The 24060-nt window shown below is 33.2% G+C and overlaps 1 protein-coding gene across 1 annotated transcript in view; it reads right to left on the bottom strand.

Moving 5' to 3' along the window:
• The window catches only part of Chm (CHM Rab escort protein), a 167528-nt gene that overhangs the window by 47382 nt on the left and 96086 nt on the right, over positions 1-24060 (bottom strand). Inside the window, exon 9 of the mRNA XM_077106285.1 lies at positions 1553-1630. Coding sequence (XP_076962400.1) covers positions 1553-1630 — 78 coding nt within the window. The remainder of the gene's footprint in view (positions 1-1552; positions 1631-24060) is intronic.

A 24060-nucleotide genomic window follows, 5' to 3' on the forward strand; every position in this document is an offset into this window, starting at 1 on the left:
GTCATCTCTGCAGAACATAAAAAGAGTTCTTTTGTTCACTGTACATCATAAAAACTAAGTCAAAGGTAAGGTAAATGTATCCCTTAGTTCAACAAGTGTTATTACTGTACCAGTGCCCTGGCAAAATGAGCCATGCAGATACTTCATGTCACTGAGAATAACATGTGGGACTGGTATGGGGCTAAGCAAATAAGCACCGAACAAGCAATTCATTATCTGATTTTCTGTCATGGGAATACACTCTTGCTTCAAAATGAACTTAGAAGGAGAAATGTCTATGGAAGTCATACAGAAAACCATTCATTCATGAACTTCTACAGAGCTCGTCAGGAGCCAAAATATGAATACCCTGGGCTTTGGTGGATTTTTTTTTAACTTTAGATTATCATTTTCAATTTATGTAATACCTTTCTCTTAAAATGCTAAAGGTGATTTAGAAGCCTTTTAAACCATGTGTCAATTTTATCTTACATTACAAATTGCAAATTCACTAAGCATTGGACTTGGAGTTTTGTTTTTTATTTGCTATACCTTAAAGTACTAGTTATTGTACTATATCTAGTCTATGAAACGTTTGTAGCCATTTAATGCCACCTAGACTACACGAAATTATTGAAAAATGAAAGAAATAGCTTAAAACTTGTAAGATTCCAGATCACAATATGACATTTATGACAATAACAATATTATTTCTATAAATAAATACAATAAATGCCACCAAAACTATAGAGTACTAAAAACAGTCATCCAAAAAGCATAGGTTACTAGATGCTTAAGAACATATCACAAATAAGAAAAGTGCACATCAATCTCAACAGCTTCAAAAACTTGACCCAGTTGACCTATTTTAGATTCAATGTGAAACACAGAAAATACAGATTTGTATTTTATTTAATATAATTTAGACAACTGCATATCTTAGTAACTAATAATAAATCCTAGGAAACAATTCAAATATACATAGGTGAATAGGTAGTGCTCAGCTTTAAAAAAAAAATGCAGATAAATTCTTATTTCAATCCTAAGCCAGCCTGTAGGGCTGCTATTGTTGTAAAAGAATTTATCCTCAGATAACAGGGCAGCATAGTTTATGACAACAATCTACCTAAAACCTCATTAAAATCTTTTCTCTTGGAGTGACATGCATTATCAGCAGAGATTAATCTGATGAGTCTTTAGGTGAGCTCCATTTTTAAAAATGCAATAACAGAGGGCTTTGTTGTCATCTGATGAAAATCAATTAGAGGAGGTAAGGCCACAAGGAAAACTAACATCACTCATCACCCACCCCCGGCAGCTGAAATGATTTGTCTTCCAAGCTTGGATGATCAGGGGCTATAGTCATATTGCAGGGAAATTAATTTAGTTTCTATATTCTGAACTCACTTTCCTTGTTCTGGAGGACCTAAACACAAATTACTTTTAATCAAGGTTGATATGTTATTAATATCAAGGAGAATCTTTCAAGAATCTTTATTTTTTAAATTGACTTCAGCATTTTTCACCTGTGTTTGGGGTATAAATATATGAAGGTTACTTATATCATCCTTACTTTCTGGATTCTTTGTCCACTACAAGGCACTGTACAGAATGGCGAAGACAATAGATTCCACCAAACACAGCACACATCCTAGAAAGAAAATAGAAAAATAAGAATTAGGATAATTGAGTTGAAAATTAAGGTAAGAGTATTTTAAGTATCTTACATTTAATAACTAATATTACAGAAAAATATATGATCATTTATAATTTTCTCCATCATGGTATTAAGAGTCTATCAGAAGTAAGATTAGCAATATCTTGATGCAGCAGAGCTGTTACTGCTAATAATACAATGTTAACACATGCAATTGTGACCAAGCCAGAAGGGTTCCCAAGCAGGTGATGATTATCCCCTAAAATCTGCTCCTGCATACTTAAGATGCATAAACCACAAATATCTTTACAAGGTGATATGTAAGACACCAAATCAAAATCACCATATAAAAAGTGTTAAGGAGGGACCAGGAAGGGAAAACTTTGGGAGACCCCTGGAAACTTTACTTACCACAAAAGTAAGCGAAATGACCAAGAGCCAAAATTTAACTGGGAATTGAAAACTAGAACAGCAAGTGTATAAGTTAATGCAGCAGAAGCTCTAAGAAGCTTTCCTAACTCAGCAATCTAAGTTTTTGGGTTTTAATGTCCACATAGGAGATGCCTTAAGATCTAAACAAGCCAGGGAGCAGAAAAATAACTAATCTCTCATAACATCTGGACGTTTATGGGGCTGCATCTCAATTAAAAGGTGATCTCAGAAAGAAATCCACTTACTAACAGAGAGAGAAAATGAATCATTGTTTTGTCTTAAGTCTGGGTAGAGGAAGATTTTAACTCTGTGTTTACAGCAAGTGGTCTACTCTCACATAAGCTAGGGAGACAATCAGTGTAACCAAATGAAATATCATGAGAAGTTAGTGATAACTCAGAAACCTGGAGGAAGCAATTGCTAAAGCTTCCTACCAAGATATGACTTCAATCAAGGCCATGTGCAACTGTCAAAAATAAGATACCCCTAATGATGAATTTATAGTCCAAAATAACATATTAAGAAATGTGTCAAACCCTAAAGGAGAATCAGCACACAAAGAGCAGAACTAAACTTCTCAAAATTTTATTCAGATATAACTATCAGATTATCAGTGTGACTCAAACATATGAATCAAAAATATGAGAAAAGATTAATGAAATGTCCACAAGGAAGGCTGCAGTATGCTGAAAATGCCAACCCCCCCACCCCGACCACATCTTTGCCAAGATATTCACATCTCAGTCCCTTGGAATGTGAATAAGTAATCTTACATGGAAAGAAGGACTTTCTAGGTGTGATTATATTAAAGATCTTAGGATGGGAATATTATCATGGTGGGTACAATATACTTACAAGGTTCCTCAGAAGAAATTATAAAAAAGTCAAAGAAGATGTGAAGATGGGAGCAGAGATCAGAGTGTCTCCACTGCTGGAAGGTGGACTCAAGCCAAGAAATGCAGAGGAGGCCTCTTTAAACTGATAAAAAGGCAAGGAACAGAGTCTTCCCTAGTGCCCCAAGAAGGAATGCAGCCCTGCTAACCAGTTTTTAGACTTCTGACCTCCAGGATGTAAGATAATAAATTTGTGTTGTTTTAAATTATTAAGTTTTTTATGGTGGCAATAGGAAATTAATAGATAAGAACTATGCATATTCAGAAATTATTATATGACAGAAGTAGCACTGTAAACAACTAGAGAAAGAATGGACTATTAAAAATGGCTTGGAGACAATAGTCTGTCTATATAAGGAAAATAATTACATCTTTGCTTTATGCCATATTCAAAACCAATTCCAGGTAGTTGAAAGACATACATGTAAAAAGTAATAATTTTACAAGAAAATATAGAAGAACATGTTTTTTAACTGAGGAAAAGATTAGTTCAATATGATGCTAAAATCATAAAGGAAAAAGACTAGAAATGGAACACTTTAAACATTTAAATATCTGAACAAAAAAAGTAAAGACAAACCACAGACTGGCAAAGATATATATTTTATATTACTAATTGTTTAAACTAATTGCTTAAAAAGTTTGTATAACATTTTGGCAAATCTAGTCAAGTTCAAGATTCATGTATCCACAGAGCATCAATTCTATTATCAGATATAGGGCTTTTACCAAGCCTCATACATATACAGATATATGTGCACAGCATAAGGTTAAGAGGAAGAATTCTGACGACCTAAGTTCATTTACCAACTATTCCATCTACTAGCTCTGTGATCTTGAATGAGATACTTAGCCTACCTGTATACTATTTTTCTCAGGTATAGAATAATATCACTGATTCATATAATAAGTGTCCTTTTGGGCAAGAAAGGAATTAATATTTGTAAAGAAGTTAGTACACGCCATACAGAAATATATGTGTTCATTAAGAGATATTATTTTATATGAATCACAGACAACCCAAATATCCATCAAGAGAAGAATAAATAAAAGAAAATATATTTTCATATGTTGTAGTAAAGAATTTCACCTCAATACTTGTAAGTAGTCAAAGGACAACTGGAAACTCCACATTGGGAACCCTTCTGGGCTCTGTCCTACACACCTCTTTACTTGACTAACTTCAATCTATATGTATTCACTCGAATAAACTAAAACAAAAACAGCTTTTAAGGAACTCTGCCAAGTCCATGTAGTAAATAATCAAACCTGAGGGTAATTCTGTAGAACCCACAATCTAGCAGCTGGTATTATAATTGTGAGTGGTCTTTTGGAGACTACATCCTCTAACTGTACAGTCTAATACCTTAAAATTAAAATGAATTAACTCCAGCCCCATCTACAAATATGGACACATTTCAAAACATTAATACTGATTGATAATAGCAAGTTAGGGAAGAATACTTTCAGAGATATCATTTACAAAAATTTTAACAATTTATATGCAAAATAATGTTATATCTCAATTAAGAGTATACAGATAGGTAGGAAGGTGGGTGGGTAGGAGGGTGGGTGGGAGGATAGATAGAGATATGAAGTATGTAAAAATTCAACAGAATTATAAATACCAAATTCAGCATAGTACTTCTTTGAAGGGAGTGAATAAAAGTTATACTGAAGATTTCAATTGCTCAAATTCTTCAAATATGGTCAAATTTTAAGATCTTAAAAAACCAGGAGTACATGGTTTTTCTTTGTTATTCTGTGTACTATCTGAGGCATTCTGAAAATATTTTATAATCTACAAAGATTTTAAGTATAAATGGTAGAAATAAATGACATTCTCTAAGTATGGGGGAATGTTTCTACTGTCTTTCTAAATATAATCACTTTAGTGTACATGACAAAGCTGGCTATGGTAGGTTCAAGGTTAGGTAATAATTTATTCTGATATAAATCCTCAATGATATAAATAAATTATTTTCCAAAAAAGAAGTTTAAAAAGTACAACAAAGGCATATTAGAGTCAGCAGGTAAAAATCCCTATGCTTGAGACTTGTGAACACTATATATTTTACCTAGGACACCAGCTGTAAGATGCTCTCCTTTTTTATTAAGTCCTGTTCAGCAATCACATATAAACTTATATAACAATATTTATCAATCATGTTGGTACATCTGGTATTGAGACATTAGACACTATCAAGAGTCTGAAGAGATTTAGAAAAAAATAAATGTTTTGGTGAACTATTTTACAAGGTGATATACTGCCTTCTGTTGTTGATAGGGGGGGATACTGGTGCAGAGAAAGCTGATGTGATCAAGACAATTGGCCCTGTTTTCAAACTCAATTTCCTGTTTATACTGAAAGAGTCCATATGAAAATGAACTATTACTGGCCAATTCCACATAAATAGGCTGAATTAGGTTAAGGCCCTATAATGAACAACTTATAACTATGGACCAGACCAATGTTTTCATTTGCCCAGGGATATCTTTATGTCATATGAGGGAGCACCATGCTTGCAAGCACTGTTACAGATGAGCTGTTACAAATGCATCCACTGAGTTTTTCATTTTAGTCAATTTGGTTCATGTTTATATATACATGCACATATACACAGAGCATTAGAGAAGACTTAACCTTGTTGTGTCAATCCCCCATTGAAGAAAAGCTATTTTTAAATGTCATCCTAGATTCCAAGAGGAAACAAAAGAATCAAGTTCGGAACCAACTGGAATTTGGTTCTGAATATAAGGTTAAAATTATAAAATATCATGACACAGACTATAATTATATTATCAAAAGACTGAGTGATACATTTAACTGAAATTAATGTAATGTCTATAAAGACTGCCTTTCATTATGTATTACATTGTTTACAGAACATATTGTTAGTATAGTTATTTCATGAAGTATCCTGAAACTTTGTTTTTTGAGCTAAATGAGGCCTCTAAAACTATATTTAAATATAAAATATAAGCAATATCTGTAACTTTTATTTTTAGAATCTATCAAAAATTACCTGCTTTTCAACAATATGATCTATTAACAGTTGGCATGCACTGCATGGAAGAAACACAAGAAAGTAATAAGGCTCCACTAGATAAATGCTTGCTTTTCAGTGCCTTAAATGGCAGCCTAGCAACCCAAGGATTAACAGGCTTTACCAATGGAAAATTAAGCTATCCAAAAGAGCAAACACCTTAGAGATGGTCAGGCGTCCATTTTGGTTCAGTTTATAGCAGCCATCCTGGGACCTGACAGAATGCTTTGCAAGGTTGTTTTGTACACCTACCTTTTCTAGGGTAGTATGAGACCTAGAGGCAATTAAGTAAGTATTATGGGACTTATTGTACAAAAAGAAATTTACAAGTGTTCTAAATAGAGTAAGTAGTACTTTTCCTCTGAAGATCACTACAAAAATACATTTGAACACTTTGTCAAATGCTATTAAAAACAAAACAAACAAAAAAGGGTCTATTACAGAAGGGAAAAAAAAAAACTGACCACTGGTCATCATCACTGTGCTTTAGTGACATCCCAGTGTATACTGTAAACCAATACATCAGCAGTTCCATTCAACTGTAAGATATGTCTAAGTGCCTTGAGATACAATAAGGCCTCAGTTGTTCCAACTATCTATACAAAGTTCAACTGTGTTGCTACATTCATGCATATATATTTATCATAGCACTATATTAAAACAACACATTGAGTTTTCTATCATGTTTACTCAGTGCCTGCTGCTCTGAAAAACATGTGTAGGGAGACCTACATATTTGTGAATGTTTATTTTATATACTTAAATGCACACAGACGTGGAGGGGGGAAAGTATTAATGCTGTTAACACATACACACATCATGAATGCAGTCTTACCATATGTCACATGGCATGCTTATGGGTTATATACATATACAATATGTTTATATAAATATATTATGTACTGCTTACATGTTTATATTACTTAGCAGAAGGTTCAATTATACTTCCATCCTTAATTCTACTTCTTGGTATTTGGTATCTTTCTTTGAGAAGTAAGTAGAGGGAAGAAGAGTATTTACATGTTAGGTGTCAGAAGTAAATGCTAAATTTTTGCTGTAATGTAAATTTTTGCCTCCTGGGAAGGCAAAATTGGGCAGCACCTAAGTCACAAGAGCATCTCTCCCCAAGATCCATACTAAAACATAAGCTATTATTAAACTCAGCTTAGATTTCCTATTGGCTCAGTACTAAACACATTCGCAAGAGGTAAGTAATAGGCCATAACTCTCGCAGCTGCAGTAAACTGTGTTGTGATCACAACAATCCCATGTTAGCCCTCATACCCTGCTATAAGCTCCTGGAATTTATCATCCAGTAGAGATGAAGCTTTACTCTCTTCAGCAGGATGATAGGTAGGTAGGTAGGTAGGTAGATAGATAGACAGACAGACATAGATTCCTCCACTGAGTGCTCCACTACCACAATCACTCATTCACAGTGAATAAGAACAGTCAAAACAGCTGGCCACATCTTATACCAGTCTTGGTGACACAAACTGAGGGGCGCTTGTCTGGTAAGCAGTGATCAACCAAATCAAAATTCCCAGGCCATCAGAAGCCAAACACACACTCTCAGTTATGATATGTGAATTGCAGAAATCAGTTTTCAAAGATGGTTGTGATATCAACATGGATTTCCCAAATCTAGAATCAGATTCCTTTCTTGATTATCCCACTTACTAGCTGTATGACTTTTGTTTCAGTTCTCAAGACCATAAAATGGAAATAATAATAACTACATAGGGTTGCCCATGGATTGAGTTAATGAATATGAAGTCCTTACTGTGTATCCGGCACATCATTAATAATCATTGCAGCTTATGTTAACTATCACCTCCAAAAGCAAACAAGACAAGGTTTACAGAATATACAACAATCCATGTAGGGTCTATAGTCTACATTGCTCTGTGCAAGAATCTGCCTCCAGATGTTCAAGATCTCTGCAGCTTCTTCCAATAGACTTTAAGTAACTTAAGCACAGGGTCAATTCAAAGACCTTCCACAGAGAGATCTGTGACAGTTCTAAGAGGACTGTTCGTACTGATAGCAACAAACAATGAGGTTTACTTCTTCCTTCCTAAACATATATGAAATCAAGGCTACTATGAACCAGACATAGTTCTGGACACTGGAGACAAAAAAAGTAAACAACACAAATGTGTCTTTATTGCCATATAACTTATCTAGTGTGAGAGAAACAATAAAGAAATAAGATAACTGTAGATAGTGGTAAGTTTTCTGAAAACCAAACAAAAGAAAACAAGATAATATGATGGTAACATAGAGGGTGGAATGTTATGCAAGTTAATTAGAGATATCCATTTTCAGAAACTAAGATTTGAGCTGACACCAGAGAAACCAAAGAAAGTAACCACATGAAGATTTGAAGGAGCAACATTTCAAACAGATTAACCAGTAAATTTCCAAACTTGAAGTACAAACTAGCTTAGTATGTTTGAGGAAGAGAGTTGAACACAGGATCAGGAAGAAATACAGTACAAAATTACATCACAAAAAATAAGTCAGGGGCTTGACCAGACAAGGCTTTGAAGGCCATGATGAGGAACTGGAATTTTATTCCAAATATAATAAGAAACCACCAGAAGGTTTTGAGAACAGCAGTGATATGATAAGATTCGTATTTTTTAAAAGATGGGTCTGGCTGTTCTGTGCAGAATTGTTAAGTGGGTTAGAATGGAAGATTCTGCCATAGACCAAATCAAAGATGATGGCAACCTGAAGCAAGGTAGTGACAATACAGACAACAAAGTAAAGAGATTGGGTACACATTAAGACATAAAGCTGATAAATATCACTGATGGACAGAATGTAGGAGGGAGATATCCTCCTGAAAAAAAAGTTAAGGTAATTTCCATAATCAGAGGCAGATTCTCCCCCTTGTAATGTGTAACAATCAAATGCAACTTCTCAAGACTGATAATGTTCCTGTACAGGTATTGCTTTGATGGGTTACTCTAGAAGCATTCATGTTCCTCTTGGGAGGTAATTATAGACAACTAATTGATACCAACCTCAATATCCACTATCTCTTGAACTTTAATCAAGATTAATACTTAATATTCTGGGTACTAATTTGTACACAGGAGGACACAGTGAGCAGATTAGTTTCTGTGCCTTCAAGGAGCTACCATGAATGTGGAACAACAGCACTGCTGATAATTCAATAGATTATTTGGTGCAAGTAGGATGCAGATTTCACACTCAAAGAAAAGGTTGTGGGCAGATGGATTGTCCTTTAGGCACTGCTGTCACTCTTAGAAGGCATAATCATCATGCTTAACTTAGAAAAAGCTGTCAAAAAGCAATACATAGCCTTCAGAAAACTTACTCCCAGAAACTGCCTCTATTTTACAGATCTTAGTCATATATCTAGCTTCCTCTGTTCTTGGTGACATTCTGTAGATGATATATTCATTTTTGTCCCCAGCTTTTCCAGCTGTCCTTAAATTTAACCTTCTATAGGAAAGTCACACTAAAACTTATGTATTGGATGACAGAAACAGATCTATATTAATAACTACACCAGGGGTCCAGAATAAATTAACATAAATTATTGAATACAAGTCATCATTCAGTCTTTTAAAAATAAGGCCTTTCAAAATATTGGGGGGTCAATTTATATGCCTGGGTCACAACCTAGGCTCCATATCTAGATTCACATGTACAATGGATGCCTGGTTTGTACATGGGTGACAAACACCACACAAACTCAATAAATATCTCAATATAGCTTATCACAATGACATTGAGAGGACTTTTGATGGAAAACATTAACTGGTATTTCCTGTTATTCTTTAAACATTTTAACTCCAGCTAAGCTCTTAATGCTGAACCTTTGAGTCTGAACATTCAAGCTAACAGACCCATCTTTAGTATTTATGACTTATCTACCTAAGTAAATTCATTTAAAAGTAGCTCGCTCAAATTCAAAGGGAAGCCCTTTGTTCAAACTTTTGGGATATAGAAAACAAGTCTATAGTAAACCTATTTAATCTCTTGAGATTTCCTTAAATCAATCTCCTTACTCAGCCTCTTTTCAGGTCTGAATCTTTCCATGATATAATTAATCCTGGTTTGAATAATCCTTATTTAAATCCCTGTTCTATTCTGATATGTACTCTTGAAAACCCAAATTGCATAAATAATATTCAAGAGGTACCAAGTTTGAATCTAGATAATATGCTCCTCTTTTTCATTTCTAATGCCCTTCATGGCTATGTCTAGTATTATGCGGGTATTTTTCAATTTAGAAACAAAAATAACCAAAAATAACATTACTTAAAAGCCCGATATAATGACTCCTATAACTCTTTACTGGTTGAAAAATATATACAAAGACCATGATCTTAGAGACACAGCCACTCATGTCATTTTCCTACTTTTTTCACATGGCCCTTGTGAAACAGTCCATCTGCTCATACTCTTCAGCTTAAAAATTTTCAATCTATATAAGCTCTCAGTGTCAACCATAAACTGGAAAAAAGGTTACTGATAGGATGGGAAGTTACTATGCTGATTCAGTAATCATTTATAAATATGTAAACAAACAAATACACCCACTAAAACCTACACATTGATCCTTGGGAGTCTACTGTAAAAATCTCCTCATGCAAGTAAGAGCTCATTTAAACCACCCCCTTCCTTCCTTCCTGTGTTTAAACTAGATCTCTATGCATGACTAAACATTATCCCCAACCCCATGGTGAGAGACCATTTATTTTTTTTAAAGCAGTCTTCAGTACAAAAATTTATCAAAGGCTTTTTGAAAATCCAAATGTTCACTGGTTCCCCCCTTTTCACACTTATTTATCCCTCTCAAAGAACTCTGTTAGATGGCTAAGGTATAATTATCTCACAAAAACCATGCTGTTTCTTCCTGTGGGTTCTACATTCAAGAATTTCACCTGTTAGCTATTTATTACAAAATTGAGTGTCTTTTTAAAGTAATAGTTAGCCATATTGCTCTGTGGTCTCTGGGTTGTATGGTGAAACTGTATAGCATGGATACCTTTTCAACTCCCCAGATCAACTCATTTCCTTTGACTGACCCTTACGTAACTGAACCCTTTTTTAAGACTGTTATATTTTAAACTGAGATGGTTTATATGCAAAAGTGGTCCAGGTTTCTATAATCACAGAGAGGATATGGTACTTTTAATTTTTTCCCTTTGTTGGGTTACATAAATCAAATAAAAACAGGATATTCAGTTGTGTTAGCAAATTCCAGGAAAGGCCTGCAAGTCTTCTTAGTTCAAAGGTTAATGGTACTAGTTCAGGACTGAAGGTACAGCTGTCTGCTTTTATTCAGCTAGGGTTGTATGTAAGACTAAAATCAAATCAACCAAATATTCATTTATTAAGAGTCCTCCACTGCATTAGTTTTACAGTAGGTAGAAACATGTAAGTTATGAATTTATCCCTCTGTTAAACATGAGACAAATGACATAAGTGTAACAAAGAGAAAAATTAAAGACTAAACTAAGGAGTATAAGTACAATAGTAGAATTCAGAGACTAAAGATTCAGTGTGCATTGGAGAATTTCAGAACTGAAGGAAACACTTTAAAATAATCTTATAATATATCAGAAATGTTAAACTATTGGCCTAAAAATACACCACTTCTAGTGGAAAGAGGAAGCAGATCTCATAACTGTACTATATCAAGACTTGAAGAGGAGTAGCAGATTGTTATAGATATAGAGTGGGGATAGGTTTTATAAAGCAAAGAAGTATGAGAAAGCACAGAAAGTTGTGAATTTGCAGGGATATCTAAATAAATGAATGGATATACAAAGTGGTGAAGAACAGGAAGTAGTTAAATGATGAAATAATTATGGAAAGATAGGTTAAAAAGTAGATAGAAGAATTTGTTCCCTTGTTAGGGAAGAGGAAGGAAGCAGGACAGCAGCTGAGGTTTAAAGAAGGAATTCAGGAAGTAATAAGTCCCAAACAATGAAGAGTGGAAACTTAGGAGAAAGTCTAATATGAAGACACTAAGAAGAAATGACACAATAATTAGGAAAGAGATAAGGTTAAACCTGTAGATTGCATGCTATCAATCAGAAGAAGAAAAATACTACTGGAATGTCTGTGGCTTCCTTAAGGAATACTCATTTTACACAGCAAGTCAAAATCCAAAAGGAGACTGTCTATGGTATAAATTTAGTACCTAGTTGCTAACTATGAGTTTGACATAATAAATGTGTATTTTAGAATAATCACAATAAATTTCTTTTTAAAACTCAGTTTGGCCAGGTGTGGTGGTGCATGCCAGGAATCCCAGTGACTAGGAAGGCTGAGGCAGGAGGACTGCAAGTCTGAGACCAGACTCTGCAACTTAACAAGGCCCTAAGCAACTTAGTGGGACCCTGTCTCAAAAAATAAACAGGACTAGGGTTGTGGCTCAGTGGTAAAGCACCTCTGTGTTCAATACCCAGGACCAAAAAAAAACCAAAAACAAAACAAAAAAAAAAAAAACCTCAGTCTGGCGAAAGATACCATCCTCCCAACTATGCAAATAAAAAATGATATTTACCTATAACAAGGAATTGCCAACTGACATTCGGGAGGACAAATCTAGCCCATACCTAAGTATTATTTCACCTCACAGATTATAAAAAATAAAAACAAATCTATATTTGCATAAAAAAGCTGAATCTATGGCTTTTTTTTTAAGAATAGGAAAATCTAGATCTGAGAACCCTAGAAGTGGAACTATAGTTAAGACCTGTGATTGCAGAGTGGCTGATCCCTTTGATAGGCCAAGTGCTCTAAATTCACTGTGGTATTCTCCACTACCTATGATCCTCTTCCAGCTTAAGCCAACTTCCTTTATATGACCCACCTTGCTTCTGTACCTATTTGTGATTATGATCTGTATGCCTCCTATGTTCATTAAGTTTTGTTATTTTTATTTACCTTGTCATGAAAATTCCATATAGGATAATATTTAGAATGTTGTGGTTTAAAATTTAAAATATGGCTCTTCTAAAAGAAGATATTAGTCAAAGACTGCAAAATGAAAACATTAGCAGAGTTGATAGAATTCTGAGAATGTCCATTCACATATACTGGTTTTAGAAGATAAGGAAAGAGAAAAATGTGTTTGACGCTCTGAGATGGCCAAAGATTATTTTTTCTGAAAATCAGTAGGGTGTTTCCATTTCTAATCTACTATAATAAGTAATAAAGGTATGTTGGGAAAGTCTGTGAATTTAAACATCTCAGCTTCTTTTTAGATTAAAAAATCTGCTTAAGAGATAAAACTCAAACATAAATGAAAGTTTAAACCACATTCTGAATTTGTGTGTGTGTGTGTGTGTGTGTGTGTGTGTGTGTGTGTTTAGTCAGCTTTATTGAGATTTGCTATTAACTTCCAAGTCTTTGCAGTTTAGTTATATATGACAGTGGATGACTATACAGATTTTAAAGAGAATACTCTTTATTTATACTGTTCATTTATCCATCCAATATTTAATTGACCATCTACTAAGTGAAGAATACTATGCTTTACCATTACAATTTTAGTCATCGACTTGAGAGTCTATTATTCTATTACCAATAACTTTCTAGAGCTTCTATTATCAACTTAAAACACTACTTTCCCCTCCCTTGCCAACCTTGACAATCATTTCTTATCAGTAAGGTTATAGAGGGAGAGAAAAAAAAACACATTTCATATATAGAGAGGGGGAGGGTGGGCAGGGAGGGGAGACTAGACTTTCTGCTAATATAGAAGTAATTCCATTGTCAGAGAATATATGGAATGTTGTATTTCTGCTTCATCTTAATTAGAAATGGCCACACATTTTACAGTTCAATTATACAACATTTAATACAAAGATAATCCTTATATTTTTGAAGTTTTGGAGAATTCTGGAAATAAGATGAAGGAAATACAAATTTGATTAAGAAAAACAATGGTTATTTGACATTAATATCTAGATCTGACTGAGAATTTAGATAATTTTATTCATTCGCAAGCATGTCTTTCTTTTGTCAAAATTAGAATTGAAAAATAAAAATATAACTTTCAAGCATACACAATAAAATAATTATACTGCACATTAATTTTAAAAATGAAAACTTCTTTTCTAACATTACAAAATCTTGGACTTTTTTCAAGACTAAATTCACTTTAATACACTCTGACAGAATGTAATGCTTGACTGCACAAAGCTGTGGCTAGAACTCCTTTTTAAGTACCGTCAACTGTATAATAGGAATGGCCAATACTTAACAGTTGTTAAGAAAAAAATACAAGGCTCAGCAACAAGGAATTTCCCATTTGTCACATTTTAATTAAAGTTAAAAAAAAAACATGGGAATCCATGTAAATAGTTTCTGAGAAATATTTAGTACTGGGTCTAATGAGGCATATTTTTCTGTTTGTTTCACTTATTAAACTGCCGCTTCAAATATTTGTTTATAATAATCTCAAGGAAAATTCACAGAAGCAATATAACATCTGCACAATATATTAGTCAATTAGTTGAGTATATATGCAGTATAACCTAACTTTTTGATGTTATTAACTCCAAACAACAGACATTTAAACCCATATTACTCTAATTAATTGAGTACTGCTTCCAACAATGAGACAGATTTTACTGAAAGAGTGCATACCAACACTGTACTGAATTTCAACTTTGCCCTAGTGACATCAAATTCTAATACAGATAAATTTAACAATTGTGAAAAATTTTGGCTGGTATCCCTCATCCTACACAGACTTTAAAATAACCAATTTCAGTTGCTATCAAGGTAGGAATCAGTAGTTGTATTTTTAATATAGCTACAAAACAATAGGACCCATTAAGAGCTGAACTTTTGACAGCAGTATTCAAGATGATTTATGAGTTTGTATATAATTTGATTATTCTATTAATTCTGCTGATTACTGTTTCAGCTAATAAAGTGAAGGTCACTTCCAAAATAAATCTTCATTACATTTCACAGAAAGTAACTGCCTCCAAGTAGTTGTTTTCTTTAATTAAAAACTAATGTAACAAGAAAGAAGATAGGCTTCAGGGTTACAGCATCTGTTGATACAAGAGAAGGATACTGTGTGGATTCAACTCAACAAAAAGTGTGTCTTCATCAAATACTTTTTCAATTTCAAATTAGAATAACTATTTTATACATATTCATTTATACCAACTTTACAAGATAAGAGTTGGATGATATTAATGGTTTAGAAATTAAAATTAAAAACATAAAGGAAAGCATAACTGAAAATATTCTCCAAATGCATGAACATAAAATGTAAAATCAATTTTTTCATTTCAAAAATTATATATGTGGAATTGTTTATATGAAAAAGAAACCCTAGGTCTTTGCCTTAGCCAGAGTTTTTCCCTAAAGGTGGCAAGAGACCATCTCTGCCCCATAAGATAAATACTGGGCACAAGGCCCTAACAGATTGGAGGGAGATCAGAGGAAAAATGACAAGTGGTCACATTAATATATTATTCTCATTTAATTTATTTTTACACACAGAACATTTTGTGTCCTGGACTAATGCTTTGTTTTATTATTATTTTAAAGTTCCCAAGCCCTTCAGCTTGAGGTCCTATCATCAAAGCTGATGAATCATACAACTACATAAAACCAATAAAGTAGATTAAATATGATGCATATTTTCACATAGAAATAAAAAGAAATCCTCAAACTCAGGAAATCATATTTCAAAAGACAAAAATGTTTGAATATAAGAAATTGCAGATGCACGAAAATGCTACAAATCAGCAGGTGGTAATAATTTCTATACTACCAATAACCTTAGTTGGAGCATTGTCACAAATTGCACTCCTGATTAACTCCTTCAGGCTGCTCTGGGTCACCTTAACCATTCTATACACAAAAAGATCCTATCTTAAGAGTTTTGACACTCTAGTTCCTGCTGCCTAGAAAGTCCTTCCCTTAAATCTTTGAAAGTTCCTGCCTGGCCATCATATTCTGGCCCTGTACACTCAAATGCCACCCTCCTGAGTGTTTATTTGCCCATTACTCCCTTTAAAAAAGAATCCCCCTATCCCTGCCAAAATAACTCCCTGCACTATCATCCTATTTTCTTCATAGAACATTAACTCTTAAATTGTTTTTGTCATATTTCTCTCTGTCCAAGAGCCTTTAACATCTTCCCTAACAAGAGACTTTCCCTCTGTTCAACAGTGTATCCCTAACATCTACAAAAAAAGCTAGGAAAGATTAAATATGTACTTATTATTGAATTCTAATTTTCTTCTGAATTTGTATATGACAAAATGAAAAGCCTGAGTTTATAGTCAGATGCTCTCCTTTTTTGTGTAATAAAACACCAATTGTAGGGGCTGGGATTGTAGCTCAATGGTAGAGCACTTGCCTAGCAAGTGTGAGGCACTGGGTAGGAACCTCAGCACCACATAAAAATAAACAAACAAACAAATAAAGGAATTGTATCCAACTACAACTAAAAAAAAAATCTTTAAAAAATACCAATTGTAGGTCTTTGGGGAGGGGGGGCAAGGCTCTATAACCGTTATCCCTACCTAGCATGCCTCAAGAGAGAGTGTGCTTGCATAAACAAAACTCATATAAATACTACAGATGTCAGCAAGTTCCAAATAATATTATTGGTTATAACCCAAAATGAACTATCCTCACTCTTACTAGGTTCTCTTCTTGACAATACTACATATTTGCAATAGCACAAGTTTAGGGGCTTAATCTATGACCATGGAAGAGACATAATTCAAAAGGGACATAATCAATGTGTAGAAGAAAGTAAGATCTGAACCAATACTAGTCATGAACTGTAAGTTCCTTTTTGTATTTCTTTTACAGATTAAAAAAAAAAAATCTAATGTAGAAAAGATCGATTTTGTTGAAATGTCTAGTTTCTCATTGAATAGTCACAATCAATAATATTCTTTACCTTGTAAAAAGCAGCATTTAAACATATACATCAGTTTTCTATTACTACATTATAGGGAAATGCTTCAATTTTGATGGTGTGATCTTTGAAATCTACTTTGCTATACCCCAATCCTCAATGGAACCTAGGTGGGAGAAGGTAAGAAAGGGACAGTGTATAACCATACTTTTCCATAATTAAAATTCCCCCATAAATGGCCTCTAGTTAATTACCTCTTGAAGTCTTCCTCTTACACAAAATTGAACATTTTATGAAGTTTCCTGTAGAAGGATCAGTTTCTATACGTTTGTAAATACTGAAAAGGCAAAATGTACTTACACCACTAGAAGCCACTGTAGAGGGAAAAAAGCTTTAGAATTTTCAATCTTATATACCAACAAAGTTGATTACAAAATAGTACTACCATATTGGCATTCTTATAGAATTGATGTCATTTTTTGGGGCTGGGGATGTGGCTCAAGTGTTAGTGCGCTCGCCTGGCATGCGTGCGGCCTGGGTTCGATCCTCAGCACCACATACAAACAAAGAAATTGTGTCCACCAAAAATTAAAAATAAATAAATAAATATTTAAAAAAAAAAAGAATTGATGTCATTTTCAAGTATTAGATTGGCGTTGATACTATGTATAAATAAGGCTGGAATAGTAATGATGATATAAAGATGAGAGGTCAAAGTAAAGATGATGAACCTTATGCAAGCCACTTTAAAAACAAAATGAATCAAGGCAATTCTGAAAAAAATAATTATAAATCTTATGGTTTTTCATATCTGTTGTACTATAAAACATTCTTATCAAAAGCCTATATTATTTTTATAAATAAAATGCCTATTTGATAGGAAAGTAAAAATTAACTTGCTTCAAGGCACAAATGAGAAAAACTGCAGCAGCAAAGTTAGGAAAGAAAATAGCAAAAGAGGCTGGGGTTATTGCTCAGCAGTAGAGCACTTGCCTCACACATGTGAGGCACTGGGTTTGATCCTCAGCACCACATAAAAATAAATAAAGATATTGTGTCCATCTTAAAAAAAAGAAATAGCAAAAAGAGTAACCCGAATATTATTCTCACCTAAAATACTCATTGCCAAAAACCATATCTTTTTTATTTCCTTTTGGGAATTAAAACTAAGTAAAAATCCAAAACCACAGGGCTATAGTTTATATATTGTAGTATATTTTTCTTCCACAAAATATCTGAAATTATGTTTTCTCTTTCCTTACAATACAAGAAAACATATATACTGGCTATTAATAAACCAACTTCTATCTAGTAAGATCAATAAAAGCCATCATCCCAGATGACTTACAGATCAATTATAAAATTCATGCTTAACTTAATAATATAGTAGTTCTCAACCTTGATGGTCTAAGAGACAGTGTACCTCAAGCTTACTGAAGAGAAAAACAGTGGCATTTCAATAGAACATATGTAGAGCCCACAGCCTCTCTATCTATGCAAAAGCCTGTAAAAACCCTTGGTATTTCTGTAGGAATGAGTCAATTATGTAAATACATCCAACACATGTATTGGGATAAAAAAGATAGAGAACTACTTGTTCAAATATTCAATTTATATCAAAAAATGATATTCTGCCACACAGAGAACCTCATTAGGCTATAAAGCTTTTCTGTCTATATTTCCTCCTTTTTGCTAGCTTGACTTCTGAAATGTAAAATGCTTTTTAAAAAATATTTATTTTTTAGTTATAGGTGGACACAATGTCTTTATTTTACTTTACGTGGTGCTGAGGATCAAACCCAGTGCCACACACATGCTAGATGAGAGCTCTACTTCTGAGCCACAACCCCAGCCCTGTAAGATGCTTTACAATTTTTTTTTTTTTTAGTTGTCAATGAACCTTTGTTTTATTTATTTATATGTGGTGCTGAGAATGAAACCCAGGGACTCACACATGCTAGGCAAGCACTCTGCCACTGAGCCACAACCTCAGCCCCATAAGATGATTTTTACTTGCCATTTGAACAAACACTATCTGTTCCAAACTGGCATTACATAATAAAACTCATGTAAATTTGCAACTTAGTTTTGTACCACTAGAGAATATATCCCTACTTAGAGTACCCATGGTTCCTTTGATAACTTCCAGGGGGAACAAACTGCATAAAAGCTCAAATTTAATATATAAACTGACAGATTAATATCTGTTTATCTCACTGGTTATGGGTATTTTGAAATATTTTCTGAATGCAATGGTCAGGCCAATTTTATTAGCACATTTTATTAGTACAAATATTTAAGACCATCTCCATAAAGAAAGACTAAGTTGAATATCAGAAACACTGGGTTTGTTTAATTGGCTGTAAATATCAATAAGCATTAGTGCATCTACTGAAGCCTCAAAAATACAGTTCCAAAGTATACATGTCTGAGAAAAATTATTTTCTATCCCAGTAATTATTCAGACATAAATATTTCTGTTCTATATGTTTTGATATCTTAAGATCTTTATTTTAAAGAAGATATGCATTAGAGATAAGTAATGCATTCATTCGCACTTTGGCCAAAATATTTAAAATAAGGAAGTCACTATCAAATGTTTCTGATTTTTTACACTTCATTTATCTGTAACTAAAGGACTGCCTTAGTTTGCTGGTTTTATTTCAAGCATTAAAGCATTAATGTTCAAATAGACATTAAGTAGTGGTTTTATTGCTACTTCCAGAGTACAAAGAAAACTAATACTTGTTTTCATTTGTATCTGTTTGGGAACAAAGTATATCCTCACACTACTACAATGAAGGAAAAATAGTGAAGACTAACCTCACAAAAAAGAATAGGCAAGAAAGTTAATTCCAGCCATGTAGTAGGTGTTACTATAGATTTGAGAGCAGCGGTTCTGATCTTTGTATATCTACCTCTGTCATAGGACCACTATAGCCTGACAGGTTAAGTGTTGGTTTTGAAAACATCACAGAAGGTAGCCACACTCTAATAAGAAGTTTGGCCCTCAATTCATTTAGTTAATTCTATCATACCTAAGAATCTGAATTCACACATTTACAAGTTCACACAGTTACCAAATGATTTTAATTAACAATGATTCATACAGTGTGTACTCAGTGCCAGGTAATGTTCTAAGAACTTCGCAAATATTAATTCCCTTAATCTCCATAACAACCCTATGAACTGAGTAGTTAAAACATAAAGTTAGGATCAACATCAATAATTCACTAAATAAATGTGATAACTCTACTATTCAAAAGAGGTTATTTGAGAGTTAATTTCCTCTTAAATGCACCAAAAAATTGTGGGTCTATGTGTAAGGGACCACAATTTAAAACTAAGGATTTAGAGAAGAATATTTTCAGATTTTAGTAGTGCCAAGAGATAATTAAAAAAAAAAAAAAAAAAGAAAGAAAGAAAGAAAGAAAAAAACAGCTGCACTAAGAGTTAAATTTTTTTTAAAAAAATCCAGCTGGGAATGCAACAAGTTTGAAAGATAGGGCTATTTACAAAGATATGTGCACATGTGTGGTAAAATATAATTTATATGAAATAACCAAAAGGAATCAGTCTAAGTACATATCATAAAATACATGTTTATAATGTTCAAGTATTGCCACACATACATTCATTAACTAAAGATTACAGGGGTCACTTTAAAAAAATAGTTGAAATTAGTTTGGTTTCTTGAGTTGGTATAAAAAGATAATGTGCTTTCCTGCTCATGTTGTTCATTTGTTTAGTAAGCTGATTAGATACAGAGTACAAAGTCAAAGCATTTAAACAGTGAGGAATTCCAAATTAGTGAGATTAAAATTGAATTTTTATCGTAGAAGGATGCTACTTGGTAAAACTTTAATCCTATTTCATTATATTAGACAAATGCAAGTCTACTGCCTAATTTATAGAGAAGGGAGAGGACATGGCATGAAAGAGTAGATAACTAGGGAAAAGGAATGGTTAAAAGCTACATGAATTAGTTTAGTCCTGACAGAATTCCCTTTAATAATTTATTCCGTATTATATAAAATAATACTACAATTTCTCTCTTATGGTATTTACTCTTACCCCATGACTATTTCTAATTCAATTTAAATAATTTCATTAAGCATACAGTATTTGATAGCCAATGTTCTAAGTTATTAGCTGTGTATGAGTAAACTATATGGAATTTAATAGTAAGAAAAACTTATGAGGTGCCCATTTTGTAGACAGTTATGTATTAGGAGTAACAGGAGAGACAAGGTGACTACATTTTATATAGCAAGCGTATGCATCGATGGACAAATTACCATGCAAATTAATTACATAATTAGATTTTAATGCAAGATCAAGTTAATACAAACTGAATGAATAGCCTATAATATATATGTTAATCTTTCATAAATCACCAAAACACTCATTCTAAATACCATGACTGTGAAATCATGTAACTTTTATATAATAATACTCGACCCTGGTGTTGGACACTTTCCTTACTTCACTACATTTGAGTCCTAAAGTATCCCAGGGTGGGAGTAAGATTAAATGATTACCCTTTCCATAATAAAGATAAGACCACTGAGACTGTAATAATTTAAGTAACATATTCAAGTCCATGCAAATAATAACATAAAAGCCAGAATTAGAGTGTAATTCTGAGACTGCTACTTTTTGAACACAAAAACACCTTCTAATTTTATGAAGACTTAGTTGTCTTTCCTTTCTAAAACAGAAAGCAAACTGAGGAGGAATTACAAATAAATAGCTTTGTTAAAATTATATGAATTGAGAATAAAAACAAATTTAAATAGGGGAACAGTAAAGAACACATGGAAATCCAGCTCTCTAACACACACACAAACTGCTGGCAAGTAAAGCATGGAATCTTTGTATCTGCCGTCTTTATTTATTTATTTAAATAAAAATTTGTTTTTTCTTTGTGATTTTTAATGACAATATTCAATTTAGCTTAAAAATAAACACATTCCAAATATTATTTCTATCACAACTGCACAAAAATATATTGGTTCCAAAGATACTTGGCAAAAATTGTTTTGAATGATCTATAAAATGTTAATCTGTGCAATAGTATAATATAACCTTTCAGGTTAATTAAACTTAAATTTCAGCCCCCAAACACTGGCATTATTTCAATTATCAGCCTTGCTCCATAAGGAGCCAGCTACCTTCCATTCTGACAAAAAATTTTATAACTATTTTAAGATCTGGAGTTGTATACATACATAATATGGTAGGAAAACTGGAGTAGGGGAGTTTACCTACCTATTAAAATATCCCAGTATCTGAATTAGCAATGAAGAGGGCTGCTGCTAAATTTAAAACTGCAACTCTATAATTTGTGCAGCCAGTGTAATTCTCATATACTTCTAAGAGTCACAATAAATCCTCAACACCATACACTTAAATGTAAGTTTTAATAAGAGGTTATTCCCAAATTAAAAGTCTTTTCCTGTCAAAACCTGAATAATAATGCAGGCAAGGACACAAAAGCATTCCACTGCTTTATTAACGACAATGCTCACTGATCTGTGAATAACCTGGAAAAAATTGAAGATTATTGAGTTACTTTACCAATCTATCCATCCATCACCACAGAACAGGTTTCAAAATGATGGATTGTCTCACCACCCTGCTGTTTATCCCACGCAACACTCTCTCCTCAAGGGAAAACAAACAAATGATCATACAAACATAATCATGCTTACCCTCTATATTTTATGTATCATCTCTATGCCAATATAAACTATTAACTAGAGAGAAGTCTGCCTTTAAAATCATATACAAATGATTCAAAAAATGAGGTATGCTGCTGTCCTTACTTTACATTCCAGAATTCTACAGTTCATACAAATTGTATTCAAATAACAGCCCTCAGAGCTTTAGGAACACAAGTTTTTCATTAATCAAATTCACATTGCTCTTCTAATTTAATAAGTACAGTTTTCAATTGAGATATTATATCTTAATGCTTCCCATTTTTTTTTTTCTGTTCTGGGAGTGTGGGTAGTGGGGGTCATAGAGCTCTAGAGCTACTGAAGTTATGAACCCCATAAAAATGTAACACAACATTTGGCATGCAATTTCAAGGCATTTACCTCCAAATTCCTGAAATCCTAGTGACTGATTATAGACACTGGATAACAAGTTAAGAACCGTGAATTTGAAGAACTCTTCTTACTATACCGAGCTTTCTACTGCTGTTTTATTTTAAGCTAAGATGTATTTGTTAAATGACGGCTATAAGGTGGAACTGGTGTCAGACTTCTATAATCCCAGCAATTTGGGAGGCTGAGTCAGGAAGATCCTAAATTCAAGAAAATCCTGGACAACATAGTGAGACCCTGTCTCAAAATAAGAAAACAAAAAGGGCTAGGGATTGAGCTCAGTGAGAGCGTGTCCCTGGGTTCAATACCCAGTACCTCAAAAATTTGTTCATAGATCTCCTTATGTTATATTTGATGGTGGTCAAATATTTAAAAAAGAGGATTATAATTATGTGCATATACATGTGTACACATAAGATTTGTGTTGAAAAAAGTAGAAGAAAATATACTAAAATGTTCAACCTGGTATTGTTAATAAGTAATGGAATTTAAGTTAATTCTTATAATAACAAATTATTTTCTAAAAGTGCTGCATAAATAAAAGTGCTGCATGTGAAATTATGTCTTTCATAATAAAGGCAATTTTAATTATAAATGTTGAACCAATAGAAGAAAACGGTTAAATTATGGTATATACAAGTATATATATGTCTATATGCTAGATTGTTTGGCCATTTATAGTTTTAAAGTATGTTTAAGTACACACATGTATTCATAGATGTCATATATATGAAAAGGTGGGAAGATATGACAAAGCAACTTAACAACAATTAACACTAGAAGTAAAATTCAAGTTTGGGGAATGAGGCTTGTATTTCAATATAAAACTGGTGGGGAGTATTTTTTTCTTGGTATTTTATTTTTAACCTGAAGTACTAACATAATGTTACTCAGTAATGTGCTTTTTAGTGACTACTTAGCATCTGCTACATACCAAGGACTTTGCTAAATGACCTTCATGAATTATTCCACTGACTCAAATGCTAAGGTATTTTAGACTGCTCAGACCCGTAAATAATTTTTAGATTGCTCCAGATTACAGAAT

The sequence above is a fragment of the Callospermophilus lateralis genome, chromosome X (genome assembly GCF_048772815.1).
Source record: "Callospermophilus lateralis isolate mCalLat2 chromosome X, mCalLat2.hap1, whole genome shotgun sequence".
In the NCBI taxonomy this organism is placed as follows: Eukaryota; Metazoa; Chordata; class Mammalia; order Rodentia; family Sciuridae; genus Callospermophilus; species Callospermophilus lateralis.